The sequence below is a fragment of the Anas acuta genome, chromosome 2, assembly GCF_963932015.1.
Source record: "Anas acuta chromosome 2, bAnaAcu1.1, whole genome shotgun sequence".
Classification (NCBI taxonomy): domain Eukaryota; kingdom Metazoa; phylum Chordata; class Aves; order Anseriformes; family Anatidae; genus Anas; species Anas acuta.
Window position 1 is genome coordinate 122,975,278 of NC_088980.1, and position 16,716 is coordinate 122,991,993.

At 38.8% G+C, this 16,716-nt stretch overlaps 1 protein-coding gene and 1 long non-coding RNA gene across 2 annotated transcripts in view; one reads left to right on the forward strand and one right to left on the reverse strand.

Moving 5' to 3' along the window:
* Nucleotides 1–5,584: 5,584 nt before the first annotated feature.
* On the forward strand, nucleotides 5,585–9,383 carry LOC137851156 (uncharacterized). The gene is made up of 4 exons (XR_011093031.1): nucleotides 5,585–5,766; nucleotides 5,964–6,260; nucleotides 6,574–6,628; nucleotides 8,555–9,383. It is a non-coding gene; the product is annotated as an uncharacterized lncRNA (long non-coding RNA).
* Nucleotides 9,384–13,560: 4,177 nt separating this feature from the next.
* CPA6 (carboxypeptidase A6) overlaps nucleotides 13,561–16,716 on the reverse strand; it is an 83,686-nt gene continuing 80,530 nt past the window's right edge. The window contains exon 11 of the mRNA XM_068672021.1: nucleotides 13,561–15,879. Within this exon, the coding sequence (XP_068528122.1) occupies nucleotides 15,692–15,879 (188 nt within the window). The 3' untranslated portion in view covers nucleotides 13,561–15,691. The remainder of the gene's footprint in view (nucleotides 15,880–16,716) is intronic.

Sequence of the window (16,716 nt, forward strand, 5' to 3'; positions counted from 1 at the left end):
GTTCTGATACTTTTATGTACAGAAATCCCAAAGGTGCTTGTACGTGGTGCTTGTCTGAAAATGCTGAAAAGCTAGGATTGAAGCCTTCCCTTCAGACAGACAGTAAAATGTGATATTAAAAGTGCAGTTGCAGGCTTGGAACAAGCTGATCCATGAATGTTACAGTCTCCCAGAGGGAGCGCTTTCACCTGTATGAGTTCTGACACCCGTTGTCGTGTAGCTCTGCGTAGTTCTGCAGTGAGTCAGTTCAGCTCAATGCTCCAGCTGAAAATCAGTCTTACAAAAAGATAGTTTTCAGTGGGATCAATGAATTGATCAGTCTTACCTGCACATTCAGTAATCCTTAGATGGGAAAGGGAGCGAGTAAATGTGGTCAGGGCTGGTAAGGGGGTTGGACTGTTGCTCATTATGGCACTGTGTTCTTAATTCATCTTGACAAGCTTTGAAACAGCATGCTAATAGCTAGACTCTGATTGCTTTAAGCCAGAATAAGACAGCACTGCCACGAAAAGAAGCAATTGGTCTTCCTTCTCCTGCCTCTATGTTTCTTGCTTCCTTGGTCAGCACAAGCATTTGCATTGTCATATTGTGAATTATGTGCTGAATTATGTTCAGAATTTAATTAGGTTGAAACCAACCTGACAAGAAACAGAGCGTTTTTAATCCAGATATATTCCGTACCCTGCTTCATCAGGCAATCTCACAAAAGCTTGTTAGCTCAAGGGGGTGGGGGATAACACAAGGACAGGAACAAGAAAATGAGCAAGAAGAGGGCAGGTTTTCATTTTTTGGCAACAATACAGGTTTATGCTGACTTAAAGCATTGTATACAAAACTACTGCTTTATATACAAAATTTCATCAGTATCTCTGTTGCACAACAGATGGCTCAGCACTGCTCCTGTGCGTGAGACCCTGTGTATTGGACGCATGGCTCAGTAGACAGGACCAGTGTATAAATGCCCCTTTAATCACAGTGCCTCATTGCTGGCACCTTCCTTAGCTGCAGCACAGTTCTCTGCTCCCGTTCTGTTTTCATGTACCAGACGCAGATAATCAGCGCGTGATGGATCAGGGTCCAGATGGATCTGGCACATGGGAACATGGAACAGGAGAGAAGCGATGACTGCTCTGCAACTGCAGCCACCTTGGTTGAGAAGCTTTCAAGTCTTGTACTGAATTTTTACCCTGTGGTGCTCTGTTATCTAATAATGAAATACAAAGAAGACATTTCTCTCTTTCTCTATGTGGAGTCCTAGGTCAGCTACCTTTGTAAGAATAGAATAGAATTTGAATTAGATTAGATTAGAATAGAATAGAATAGATAACTGAAGCATAATTCTAAATATCCACTGTATCCATTATGACACTCACTATAAATGTTCCTGAACATTTGTAAGATTATTATTATTTTATTTTTTTAGATAAATCCAGGAGCTCGGGGTGAGAGTTCAGTTTGTTCATAGGGTGAATATTCTAATAGGTTAAAACAGGCTGCAGTATATCTGCTGCAGCACTAAAAGAGCAAGTAGCAAATATTTATTAGCACAGGGAATGTTAATCAATAGGTAATTCCTAGGTTGCTTCCAAACATTTGTACAAAAGCATGTGACACCCCGGAGTGACCAGTAATGAAATAAATACCCATCACTTTGAGGAGGTTCTTGCAAGGTGACAAACCTATTCCTTAAAGCTAAAAAGTGCAGGCATTTGCTGTATTGTAATACATTCTCAATACTAATGTTACCTGAGGATACACACTCGGAGTAAAGCATGACATTTTTCATCTTGTGACAGCTGCAGGAAAAACATCAGCAGTGAAGGAAAAAAAAGCACCTCATGTGGTTGATAGAATAACATTCTGAATTGGGGCTGGAAACTGTGGAAGATAGCAAATGCTCCAGACTGTAGCTTGCATTCATGTGCTGGGAAGCTTGTAACACTGCATTTGTGGGAATGTGAGCCCTTTTTGCTAGTACTTTTCCTATTGGGAATACATTTTTTCTTCTAGCCTACCTATAGGACCTTTCAATAAGTTCTTTCTTCAGCATTTTGCTCCTGCCAGCAGATCAATAATTCACTTCCCAGCCTCCATGGCACCTCAGCATACCATTCCCTAATATTGTGAATGAAGAAGGAACATGACTTGATCTTGAAGACAGAAGGAAATAAATAGTTCTAAAATACGGTTTTATAGGTTTCCTTTGAAGTTTCTATAGTCATTTTTCAAACTTACAGACCTGATTATGGACAAATCAGCAACCTACTTCTGTGGTTATGGTATATGGCTACTGTTGTATGTGAGGCTCTGCAAATAAAAAGGGAAATTCAAGCCAATGTGGTACCCCCTGTGTGATGGAAAATATTCCAGGAACACAAAGTTCTGGCAATTTCCTGAGAGCCTTGCACTGCAAAAGAAGATGTATGGAGGATCTGTGGCAACGATAACACTGATTTATGGCTTCTCCTAGCCAACTCCAGCAGATAAAATTGCTAAGGAACTATTACTGGATATTAAGGAGAAACTGCTGAAGGGAGGGACCCACAACATGATTGCCTTCTTTCCTGAGAAGTGGTGTTGCTACTGTTACAGCTCACTGAGATTACTTTGTGGTGCGGAATCTGGTTCATTAGTTATGTTCCCAAACACCTGTAATAGCAAGGACTACCATATGGTTATGGCAAATTTTTATCTCCAGTTTGGAGTTACAAAATGGGACTATTCTGATTGATGGCAAATTAGAAAAGTAACAAATTCACTGAAAATGATGATCCTCCTACCTTTAAATCCTAGCTTCGGGCTCCTGCAGGTCTTTGTAACTGATGTGACATGACCAGTGTAATGCATGCTGAGTTGTCTTACAGATCAGGCATTGAATGGCCTAGCTACTGGAAGCACGAAGCATTAGCTTTAACCTAATTTTGGCGTTCTGAAAGACTCCCTTCCCCATGATCCGGGGTGAATTCTGTGTATCACTTTAGAACTTGTACATTTTCAAAGGTTTATGCAGATCTCTTTCAATAAGCTGATAATAACAAAAGAAGGTCTGAAAATGAAAAAGGAGTGAGAAAAGTTGAATGGCGTTCGGCTGGATAAATCTCCCTTGAATCTGCGGGTATGGTAAGTCAAATGAATGACAAGGATGGTTTCCAAGTAGTTTAATATCCGTGTTGAAAGGCAGGGACCGAGAGGTCATAAAAGTCACGTGAATTAAGGTGGCAAGCAATGAGGCTGGAGCAATAACCACTTTACACTGCCATCAAGTGATCTTTGAATCTGCCTGATTGCTTCCTCCAGCAACTGCAGTGGGTTATTTGCTGTCAAAAATGCAATAACTGATACTTCAGCCGGTATATTACAAACCGTGGGCTTCGTGGCAGGAATGAAAGATTTTGAATATGAATAACCAGAGAGATAAAATTGAATGGGGGTTGTGGTTACTCTTGCCTAGAAGAAAGATATTAAAGAAGTAGAAGGAAGATATTAAAGAAGCACTGTAATGGTGATTCATTCTAGGATCCTAGTTAACTTGCTAAATATTTGCTAGGTGTGTGTTCATTCAAATAACTTCACAAAACATTTTGAAATACCTATGACGGTTTTGGTTGGACTTCCAAGATGTTTCTAGTTTCAAGTCAAGTGTCAGAGGTGATGTGTGATCTGCATCATTAAAAACTGGACTCACTGGTTCGCAGCACGTAGGATGGATGGCTTCTCATGACATTCAAAGCTGCTGCTGTCTGAGTTCAGAACCAGGCACAGGTGGAGTGGTTAGTTTTGTATCTGAAGGTCTTTATTGCATGCTGTTTCTTTCTAAAAGCTTTTTGACCTCCTCCTGCAGGAACAGAGATGGTGGCTATAAGGAAGTGTTGCTGTGCCGCTGGTGGGGCTGTTGAGGTGCGATTTATAATTGTTCACAGCTGAGAAGGCCAAATGGAACAATCATTGTTGGGCTGGTAAAAATCTCCTTTTTCATGATTTGTGAGACAGCCAACAGCTAATTCTTCAGGACCTGCTTTCTACAAATCCGTAGAGCCGTTGCTGATTTTTGTGACTGCTTCTGTGCTCAGTTCCTGAGGAGTGTGATCTGAAGTAAGTTGTGCTTACCAGTACTGCAGTCCTCGCTTAAACAAAGTGTGAAGAGGGGTGTGCAGGGCCCTTATGACTGATACATAGCGATATATAGTCAAGACTAATGATAATGTGTACGGTGTTTCATACATGTTTGAAACAAACTTGCTTCCTTAGCTAGCACTGGGGCTAGATACATTTTGCAATGGAGGCTTACTTAGATGAATTTAATAGCAAGTTATGGCAGTGGAGCTTCAGTTGGTCGAGTTGTATATGCATGAGATGGAGGTCATGCCTCTGGATAGCTGCAGTTATAGTCCTTAAAAGGCTCATTTAACAAACCACTTCTATTCTTTGGTTAGTTCTTCCTAAACTTTTCCTTGCTTATACTTGTCAGCACATTGCTTTCCCTTTGTTCACCATTTTAGAACAGAAATAGTAGTTGGGATATTATTGTACACAAATGCACAGAAATGGCACAAACACAGATGTAAGAGGGAAACAATGTGGTACATTTTTTCATAATTGTGCTGGCATTAAGCTCCCTCACATGGATAAGGTCAACCAAATGTGGATGCTTCACTCTTCTTAGAAACCAGAACACTCACCATGGGCAACTGGAATTTTCCCCTCTTTGAGCAGTAGTTTGTATGCAACCTACAAAATAACTTTCTTAATCTTAAGACATATTAGTCTACAGAGAAATAGGTAAAGCAGGTTAAACAGTTGTGCATCATTTTAAAATAGCATTTTGAAGTGTCCATATCACAAAATGCCTGATAAGAATTTTCTCTGATTTTGTGGAGATTTAAATTCATAGTTTCACTTCTTTTTATTGTAGTGCTGGATCAAAGGTAGAAGATTAACATCCAAATTGACTTTAAATTCACAGTGTACTGTATTAGAGTGAGTCTGAGTCCTTTGAAATAGGTGTGAGTCCTCTGTGGAAGCTGACTGTGCTCTGTTTTATAAATCAGAGAGGTAACAGCAGTGTCTTACATATGGTCACTGTGTGAAATACAATACTGAAACTTTCTGGTGTATTTGCAAACCTAAATGTTGCTGCAATAATACAGCAAACATTATTTTGTTTATAAAATCATAGAACACGGGAATCTGTATTCACTATTTCGATGTATAAATCTCTGATTTTGAGATTATTTTTACCATGTCACTTACTATTACAATTTTAATAAATATTTTACCATGAAGCTATGACTGCATTTTGTTTTTCTTGCTCATGATAGGCTCTGAGAACAGTTTCTTTCTAATGAAGGTATGATAAATCAATCTTTATTATAAGATTGGATTCTGCAGGGGCAGGCTGAACAGGCCATAGCTTTCTGTGAACAGCTGTTCACTAGTCTTGATTACTGATTGCTTGCATCAAAAGTGAACTTTTGCATTCTTGTAAAAGTAAGGTAACATTCTCACTTTAAGTTCAAGGACCGCCTTAAACTCAGTAGCCTTTAAATATCATGTAGTGCCTGCTAGAGGCAGGAAAAAGAGAAAACAGAGGAGGTAGCTTTAAGGGGTGTCTCATATGGGTTCAGCAGGGAGCTGGCAGCCAGTCAACTGCTGGGTAAAATCCACAGGGTCTCACCAAACCTGGAATTAGCTGTTTTCAGTGACAGATTTGGAACTGCCCTCTGATGGATTTTCAATACTCTACATTGCTTGATTATTTATGTATTGGTATGTTGTGTGTCTTTGGTATTGCTTGTGCGTTGTGTAGTAGCATTTGTTTAACTTGTAAAAAATCTGTCCAGCAAAAAAAAAAAAAAAAAAAAAAAAGAATGCATCAAGCCAGCTAACTCATAGTTAAATAGATGATCTTTATTAATGGGGAATACCAAAACTAATTGCTGTTACAATTCTGGTTCCCTCTCCAGCAATCTACAAGGCAGGAAGAGAAAGAGAAATATGCATATAGAGTAACCTAAATTACCATCAGGATTAAAAGAAGCATGAGAGAGAGGGATAGAAAGGAAGATGCCTTCATAGTCCACAGCACCAGCCTTCACTTGTGGTGGCTGAAGAAATTAGGTCTGCCTGAATTACTGTTGAAATTACACAGCAGAAATGCATGTAATTATTCCTTAAATGTCCTGCATGTCATGGGCAACCCTGAAAGAAAGAACTTCAGGCATCTGAATTGAGCCAGAGCTAGATCTACTGAAAATTAAGGGGTAAGTCCCATCCTCAGATGGAATTTGTCTCAACTAATTTTAACAGTTATAAAAGCTAAGCTCCTAGTCTCAGCTGTCATTTGGGCTCTCGCTATGCAAAAGGAGCAACATCTAATGAGGAACACATACAGTAGCAATAATACCACGTCTATGGTAGATGTGACCTATTAACATCTACATCCTTTATTTTCCCTACCCACTGTATAGAGGGAACCAAGTTGATTTAGTTCAGATGAATAGTCTTCATTCAATTTACGTCAGACGAGTTAAATCCCACTTTCAGAGCAAGAGGATTGTGAATTTATTCTCCCAGACAGGTGAAACTTCAGGCCTGCCACCCCAGGGGACGTATTCAGGAAAAACAGAAGGTGAGTGGTGGCATAGGTAAGCCTGTAACACTAACACCTCAAGCTTCCACAATACCCAGCATTATTATCCTCCGGGAGGAGGCACAAGGGCTGCCTGTTTCGTTCAGCCACAAAAGAATGGGTGGCTTTACTGGGATATCTCAGAAATCTCAAGTGTGCTTTTGGCTGTAGGGTCGTCATTTGTTGTCAAAATGCTGAATAATAGTGAATGAGCTGCTAAAGGCTTTGGTCCTTTTCATGGCAGTGTATATAACTGACAGGGAACACCTAAGGCAAAAGCACTGCTATATTTATCGTTGATGTGTATGTGAACTTTCAAAAGTAATATTCTTTTGTATGACAAAGTATTTTGCAGAGTTCAAAGACTTATTTATTTATTGCTTCATTTTTTAAATGCTATGCTCTTATATCTTAAATAAATAAAATGACTCTTGCTGTGTTAAAATAATTTCCCACACTGAATAGCAAGCAAAATGATAGATATCCAGCAGTTTTCCCTTTCATTGTAGCTTTGGCTTCTATAGTGTAGTGGATTTGAGCATAATGTGCCATATAAATAGACGTACATTGTTAAGATTAGTCAAGTCTGGGAGAGCCTTCCTTGGAAACATTCCCATATACGTCTCATCTTCTGGGTTCCAGTGATGCTTTTTTGGAATTTCTTGCATGTCTGTAACTTCTTGCTGTATATTGATGGTGCTGCAACTATATCCTTTTCACTTACAGTACAAATCTATTCTTGAAAAGCTGTGTACTTATGAAAATGCATTGTAATGAAGAGGAATAGAGAAAAATCATGTAATGGATTTCTAATGAAAAGTGGAGAAGAAATGCTCTTCTACTATGCAGTGGGATCAGTATTTCGATGAATTTTATGGCAAGCAAGGTTTTCTGTAAAGGAAGCTAATCTTAACTCTCTTTACTTCTCAGTCTCCAATATCTTGCAGCAGATACATGGTGATTTTTACACTTTTCCATGCGCCCCTGCGGAAATATGCCCCAAATGTAATGTAGATTACTTCTGCTACCTCTGTGTGGAATCTGCCGCTCTGCTTCTTCACACAGCAGATAGGCATCCACTTCTGCCGTATTGAGGTTTATCCCCATGTACAGCTGGAGAGGTGGAGATAAAGGTGCCAACCTGTGCAGAGTGAGCAATGCTGTGATTGAGGGGGAGGCATTACTGTATTCCTTCACCTCTTTGCTAATATCCATAAGCATTAAAAATTAATTATGTCAGAGGATTCCTGAATATTAGTATTGTCCACATGGGAGTACTGCAATGGTAAGTTATTTGACATCATCAGATGAATGGAGAAATGATTTTCTAGATTTTAATGTCCTTTCAGTCCTCTGCTTTTTACCTTAGAAATAATCCCACCAGTATCCATTTACTTACATTTCTTCATGATGAAGTTATTTTTATGCTTCTCACAGACTGCAATTCAATCTAAAATGATTAATTTTGCTTGTTTGCTAGTTTTTGTCTAACTTTTGTTTTTCATCTGTTTCTAGCCATTTGCTCTTCCAGTAAGCCATCTGACCCAGCAGTCCTCTAATTATCCCACATGGTTGTTTTCCTTTCATCTTTCTTAAGTATTGGTGCTTCACTATTGGTAGTTAAAAATTGAAATGCCTTTTTATACTCATCCAGGTAATGTCTGCTGCTCTTGGGGCCTACAGTCTTGCTATTTAATTTGGACTTTTTCTCTTACCCCATGTTAGACTGCTTCCTTTGCCTTTATGTTTAGTCTACCTGACAGTGAGTGAAATGGGAACCTCCTCCAACCAGTGTGCCTTGGGTCCATGCATTCAGAACAGGAGTATGAAGATGATATATTCTGTATTTAGTATGTCTGTGGATAAAACTTTTCACAAATCATTTGTCTTCTAAGATTTATTTATTTTTTTTTTTTGTACATACAGACTGCTGATTTTCCACAAAATGGAAATCACTGAATCCAAAACAGAAGTTTTTAAGAAATCAGCTTTTTCGCTGCCCTTCAACAGACACCTAAACGGACGAGAGTTACTCTTGTGCATATTCAGGCTTTAGCACTGTTGGATCGTTTAAGATACAGAGGCAAAAGAAAAACAAGACAGTGATTCCAGTGATTTTAAATGCTGCTCTTTCTGACGGGCTGGGTGTCAGTGGAAGTGCAGCCAGCCACACCAGCCAAGGAGCCTTCCTTGCTGCTGAAGTGCAGGGAAGTGTGAAATGAACTGGGACCTTCCTTGCTCTGTTAAAATTCTGAGGTAGAGTTTAACGTTTTCTTTGAAAAATGCAGTCCTGACAGCTGTGGAAACATGATGTTCCTACTCTCTGCTCAAGAGGGGAGATTTATAGACAAACTTCCCCACATTCATCAGCATCAAAACGTCTCTCTGAAGAGTAGCCTGTTCTTCAGACAGGTTTGCTGTGAGGTCTCTGCTGAGACATCTCCTGAAGGCTGCAGTTATCATCTGTGGGGTCGGCAGGTGTACATTTGAAGGGAAGTGGACTGCGTCCACTGAATCCCTAAACATCCTTCAGGATAACAGCAGCTTCAGGTCACTTCTACCTCAGCTTCTCCAAAAAGAAGCCTCATTAAAATAAGTGCAACAGTTTTAATATAAGAATTCTTTTATTGTTTGGTTTAAAATTATGATTTTAAAAATGTGTTCCTAAAAATGTGTAGTATATGGAAGAATTGCTCATGGGCTGAAGAAGACACAAAATCCTGGTGGCCTGTAGGCTCCCCAGGGCCTTCCTGAAGCATTATCAGCCTCTACAGGAAGAGCTCAGACACCCCTTTGGTCACTCTGGGCAGTGACACAGGACCTTCTTTGTAACCCACAAGATAACAAAGGCTTTCTGGGATGCAAGTTGAGGATGTAACAGCTTATCACAGCCTCTGCCCAAAGCTGTTCAGGCAAACCTGACCACAGGCCATACCCATGAAGGGGATCTGTGGTTAGGACTCCTAGGTGATAATGATAGCAGACCCACAGCAGCCCTGGGTGAATAGCTTTGGGTTTTGGACCAATGTAATAGCACAGGGGGCTCTAAGGCACCAGACAAAGTGGCTGAACTGGGGTGCTCGCAGCGTGTGGAGGGGGGAAGCCCAGCACACGCCGCCTGCTACCCGTGGCCTTGTGTCTGCCATGAGTTGCAGCCACACTGTTATGTAAACCCTCAGCCAGCACACGCTGTGCAGACAGACACCTTGTTTGTGTGTGAACCGAGCTGCGTAGGTATGTGGTGAAGTTCACACATTTTAACAGGTTCACCATTTAAATTTAGTCCCGAAAGTTAGGAGCTGTTAGAGCCCGCAGTCATCACTGACAGACAGGACTCACGTCGGTTTTGAAATGGAGGAGGAGAAATGGAGAAGCGCACAGCGTGATGTAGCAAATTTATTCTGTGAGATAAGGCTCAAGTACATTTTGCCTTTTTGACAGATTCTGTGCTAACAAGGCCAAACAGCAGCTCTGCTTCTCCTACCACAGAGGCAGGCATGCCACTCATTTAACCCTTAGGAGGCTGCCTGGCTCCCAGGAAAATAACAATACCTCAGCCCAAACCGTATTAAGCTCTGTGAATATGATAATTAAATTCAGAGTAAAGCAATTTGTCTGTATAAAGAACATAAAGTATACTTTTTTTTTTTTTTTTTTAAGAAACAAAACAAAACAAACCCCCCAGCTATTTCTAGCTAACTAAGCACAGAACACTTAACACAGATTTTTGACTGAACTGCTTTGATTCAGCCCAGTCAACCCAGATTTTCTCCATCTAGAAACAAAATAAAATGAAACAGTAAGTGGATCAGTCATTTTGGCAGAGATTTTCAGACTGCTTTACTTTTTTTTTTTTCTTTTTTTTTTTTTTTTTTTCTTCCAGTTATAGCATGCTGAAGAAAATGAGCCATCTAAACACTGGTTGTGATTCAAACAGATAAATTATTTTCAAGAAAACTGAAAATTCTGTTATAAAATGAAACTTTCTCAGACATATGTAACTTTGTATTCTGCTCAGAATTGGTTAAAAAAAAAAAAAAAGAAAGGTTAATTATTTGGTTAAAAAAAGCAACACTCCCACCCCCTCCTGCACCCAGCATCAAGCTGTACTGGTAGGCAGAGGAACAGCCTGGCACTTAGTAGTCAGCACAAAAGACTAAAACACCTGCTCACAGTCATACCACAATATTTATTTCAGAACCAGTTATCTATTATTTCAGTTAAAGTATGCACTCCTACAGACCTGGGGAGAGATTAAAATAGCTCCCTGTTATGGCTATTCTGCCCACATCTTTTTCATTAATGCTAAACATTGGTAGGGTAGCAGGAATCTCAGAGCAGACAGGAACTATGATGAACATTATCCCTTGTCCTTATTGCAAAGGATGGATCTTCACTGTCACAGGCATGCACTTTTTGCATGGCAGGGGACAGTGGCAGAATTTTTTAATTAACATTTGAATCTATTATATATGAGTGCATTCCCTGATGTCCCAGTCCAAGGGCAAGCCCTGCTGTGCTTGACTCACTCTCTTCAGAGAGCATTTGAAAGGATCTGCACATGCAGAGAGCTGCAACTTTCTGGTTGACCACTGCTGCTTGTTGGGGAGGGACAAGCATTTAGGGTTGTCTTCTGGGTTGAAGATACACTTATTGCACCACACACTTCCTTATTTGCTAAGAACAACCCTGTATGAGCTCACTGCTCATATGGGGGTTAACCCTGGTTATCCCAAATTTGCAGATACTATCAGAAGACCTTGTTGTAAAGGCAGGCCCCTTTGACACCACCTAAAGGTGTGAGTTTCTGACCAGCTGCTCAAGGGGTGCATTACAAGTAGGATGATGGGCACATTCAGCTGAGGAGTGTGAAAGCCACTCTGGAGTAGTAAACCTTCATCCTTTACAGACCAACAACCAGCATCAGTACACCTGACTCCATGATGCTGATGTGGATGGAGGGTCTATAGATATAATCAAACAGAACACAAGGGAGTCTGCACAGAGATTTCCTCCTACAATGATTTCTGTGGACAGAGGGTTTTTAAACAGGTAGTTGGCATGGTGAGTGTTTAAAAATGTTTTCAAAGAAATATAATCAATGTAATTGGCTTCGTATTTTAAAGCTCTCTCTGAGGCTTAGTTAGATTTCTGTTCTCCTTAGATTTCTGTTCTCTTCAGCAGAGATATAGTTTGATCTCTATACATTTGATAAATTATTCTGGTGTTTTACCAACACTTCAGAACTGAATGAAACTGGTAACATTTGTCTTTTAGTCACAAAAAGAAAAAAATAAAATCATTATGTATGAGACTAACAATGAATGCGACTGCTACAACACTGAGCTATAGAAATGATACAGTAGTTTCACTCAGCTAAAGGAAAGGATGTCAAAGGGCTTATATACTGCTCAACTCATGCTACTGAATATCTTATTCTTTGAGCAATGCCATTAAATTAAATGTAAACATAAAAAGGGAGGGTATTGTTTAACATGAATAAACTAGAGTGGTTAAATATTAACCTGTTTTTGGTAGGAAATATGCTGCTTTCTTCTCAGCCTGAAGAATTAAGTGTAGTGTTTTCAATAAGCATTTTTGTGCAGTCCTCGAGTAGATAGTGCAATCTGCATGCTGCAATTTATTTTGTAGACAAACTGACTGGTACTGGTTATTTCCAAGTAAATGCATGTTGGCATTCAAGGTCATTCTTAATCTTTCTGCTCAAATTTCAGACTTTTTTTTTTTTTAATATATATATATAATGCGTTTTTTTTGTAGGCTTTATACATTACATGGGTAACCAAATGTGTTGACCTTTTTGAAGCAACCTCTGAAGAAGGTATGGGGAGCTTCACCCTATCTTCTTTGTTCAAGGTTTGCAATGAAACTCAGTACCTTTTTCAATATATAAAGGTGAATTTCTTAACAATTTATGAATGACAATTCAAGGTCACTTGGAATCTTTCTAAGTTCACATTTGAGATAATTTTTTTTTTGTGGTCGAGAAGGGTGACTTTCAGAGGCATAGGCCTGTTTTCTTCATGCTAATTTACCCGAGTTTTGTTTTTAAAACATAAAAGCTATCAAAGAAAAGAGCAGATGTTCACAAACCTCGTCTGAGCATTTTTTCCAATTTACAGAAGTAGTTATAGTTATTCTATCAATAAGCAAAAGAACTGTAACTCCTGGATTTCACATAATGATTATATATTTGATTTTGACGGCTAGATTAATAACCACTGTTTTGCTGTTCATGTGCTTTTTATTTGAATGATAAACTATACCTATCATCATAACATAAACTCATTTTTCTCAAAACCAGCTATCAATTCCGTTGTCCTATGGGCAATAAAGTCTGCTGAAGAGAAGTAGAAAGGGAAGAGATGTAAGTAATTATAGAGATAAGAAAGAAATGTTCAGAGAAGTAACATTTGTAAGTCAAAAAGGCTATTGTTCCATATCCAAATAGCTGTTATAAGAATTCTTGCTTTAGGGTAAATTGCTCTATTTAGAATCACTCTTGCTGATTAATTTTCTTACAAATTCTTAATTCAGGAAATAGGGTTTACTCTTTTCTGGGGAGTGTCTTTTTGATCAGCTTTAGTGACCCTGAAATTAAAGGACTCGGAGACTGTTGTACTGGGTCTGGCACTTGTATTACACTTTTATTCAGCTGTGGGGCACTGAATCATCCTGCCATAGAAAGGTCTTCAACACTCAGCTCAGCTCAGAGATTTCAGTCGCATGTAAAGCAGTATTCAGGCTTAGTCCACCCAGATGCCAGGACATGGCTTTATTCATCAAATATTTTTAAAATCAAATACTTCTAAATGTCAAACCGTCTTAGACAAATGTAGGACTACCTGCAATTATTCCCGTCCAAGGTCAACTACATCTAAAATGTTAGGACCTTTTGTTAATAAAAAGAGTTTTCTTTTTCTTTTTTCTTTATTTTTTTTTTCTCCAAGAGTTCAATTACTTTTCAGTACAAGTGGAGATGTGATGGTATGAAGATAAATCTGAAATGTTTCGTGTGATGAACCGTTATACTATGAGCAGCAATCAATCCATCACATCTGAATCTGGTTTCTTCTGGCCTGTATGTGGAAAAGGTTGTACTGTAGCAATCCAGTGATAAATTGTCTCCTGCTGATTAGGCATCTCTCACACCTTCTGTCCTTTACTTCAGTTCCACATGTCCTTGTAACAGTTATATCTTATTACTTAAATCCAGGATAACTCTTGACAATTGGTGCTAATATTTAATTTACACCACAACCAGGACCGATTGTCAAGAATTTGTGCATAGCAAGAGACTGTTGTAGTCTTCAAAATATTTAATGATTATGGTCATAAGCAAATGGGAGATGATCATTGGATAGATATTTTTTAGAGCTTCCATTACCCAGATTTTAATTAAAGCATATTAGAAACTTGCATTATTCAAACAATTCTGAACTAACCAAGTCTGGACAAGCTTTCAGAAAGCTTGCTTAAAATAAATACATTTTATTAACAAAATGTTAAACTTACATAGAATGGGATTCTGTCATCTTTGCTCACTGATTGCCTTTTGAAGTCCTGAAGACAATAGTATTCTTATTTAAATATAGTGCTCCCTAGTCTCATAAATGTTGTACATTTACTAAGTTCAAGTACGTATCTAGAGGGTGTAGATTTTTTAAAGTATTGTATCTGTCAGATACAATACGTTTTACAGATGTTTTACAGATACAAAAAATTGTTAAAACCATGAACTAAGTCTTAACAATGAAATAGAATGTGAAGAATATTTCAAAAGCCTTTGATAAAGTTTATTAACAAATACATTTTATTTAACATGTTATGACATAAGATTAAATTCAGCATTAATAAAGTAAAATATATGCTTTTGCAGATATAATAAAATGAAAAAAATAATATTTTAAAAGTACCCCCAAAACCTCAACAAGTTGTTGTATTCTCTGTGCTTTCATTATTATTCTTTCAAACATGGTGCTTATTTTCTCTCTTTCAGCTGTAAAGCTTCTGATTTCACCTCCATCTCACTTAACAATGTATTATTAATTCCTTTAAAGCATGCAAAAAATATGACTTCCAAGAAGAGCCGCCACATAGCCACAGAGTTACGGAACTCACTGCAAGAATACCGATGAATAAAACATCAGTTAACATTGTAATTACAGGTCAAGACTAGGTCCTCAGCTGGTAGAAATGGGCATATACTATGGCAAAACCCAGAAGCACCAGTCACCTGCCTGATTCCAAGCTCCTAGTCATGGCAATTTGCTTTGTCAGCTATGGCCTCTCCATAAAGCAGAGTATTGTACAGTTCAATAATATTTCATTATAATTCTTACAAATCTCTAGGGAAGTTACATTTTCAAGGGCAGTATGTTGATTTTTAGTCCACCCCAATATATACATTTGAAAGTCGTTATTTCTGAACAGTTAAAGGAAACCTTGGGTCAAATTCCTGCATTATATGAATAAAAATCAGAAAAGTGCATATACATATATATGTATAAATGCAGAAAGAAGACACATTGCTACCTGTAGCATGTCCAGCCGCAACTATATACCGCACTGCCATTTACTGCTATACACACAGGCCTGCGTTGGGACACAGTGCATATACATGAAGGTTAATTTTATCCCCTTGTTCAAGAGACTCCGCTGAGGAAAGTCCTGTTTGGGAAAGCAGTAAGGCCAGGGACACTCTAGAAAGTAAGTTTTCTTTCAAGCACGTGTATATGGGACAAGAACTGCCGCAGTGAAGTCCCTGGCAGAGAATCAAAGCTTTAATGCAAAAAGAACTAAATATGTTACACCAAATGGAAAACTAAGTTACTATATCAACTTCAGGGACTTTTGTAGAGTAAAAAATAAATGTTTGTTTTTCTTTTCCATTTCTGGCCAGGTGTATCTGGTAGAAACAATGCCATATTTCCCGTTACCTTCTATAGCTTCTATAGCCTAAGCTTACCCTGACAATTAAATGCACTGAAAGGCATTGATGCTGGAAGTAAAGCCCTTAATTTCAGATCCTAGAAATAGCTCTCAATGGCATTTCTTCAGCAGATGAAGAGTTATATTTTTAACTGCAAGCATGGTCTCTGTGCAGGTTGGTTTGATCAGCGTCTCAGGAAGTAAAAACCCGAAATGGCCGGTGTCGCGCAGCTCAAATGCAAATGCATAGGGGATACCGTTTTTATAGGCCCAGTCCATAGAGCTGCCAGAACTCACATCTGAAAGAGAGAATTCAGAGAAAAGTATAAAAAATACAGTTCAATGCAGGTCATGTTGAAAACACTGGATAGTTATCGTGGTATTATGTCTACAGCACACAGTAACTACAGCTACAATGCAAGCTGTTGCTCCCTGACCTGAAACACCCTTCAGAGAGAGGTATGGGCACACAGCTCCTTGTGTAAAGTGCTCGGCCAAATACAGGGTTAGACCCTCGATTTTCACATGAAAAAAGTAATAACTGACTTCTCTGTGTAGAGAGAAACTTCAATAAAAGTGAACATTTAGTACACAGCCCCAAACTGTTCTTGTACCAGAGCTTTGCTTCCATGAAGATCTCCCAGCTGGAACTGTGCTCTGCATGCTTCTAGTTTTTTTTTTTTTTTTCTTCTCTCTCTCTCTCTCTCTTTTTTTTTTTTCTTAAGGCAATTCCTTTTCATAGAGAAGGGAGAAAGATGATAAAGTAAAATACAGTCTCCTTCTAAAGAGCTTTTAAAATTATTTTCTCTTAATTTCTGTCTCATCTCATGATTTCCTTACAGTATGATTGCATTTGCATAGGTGGTGTCTAATATTAACAAACCTTCCAGAGGAAGTGTGTTTCTTATGCTTTTCATTATCTCCATATGTTGGTTACCCAAGACACTTATATTTATAAAAAGATCCATCTCCTATGTGGCCTGCTTTCTTCTGCGCAATTCTAGCATTAATTCACACTGCTCTTGCTTCGACACAGCTAACGACTGCACTGTAACGAGCACAAGACGATGACTGTGCTGTGAGATGGGGGCCCACGGCACAGTGTGATGTGTAGAGCTCCAACCAAAACACAGCAA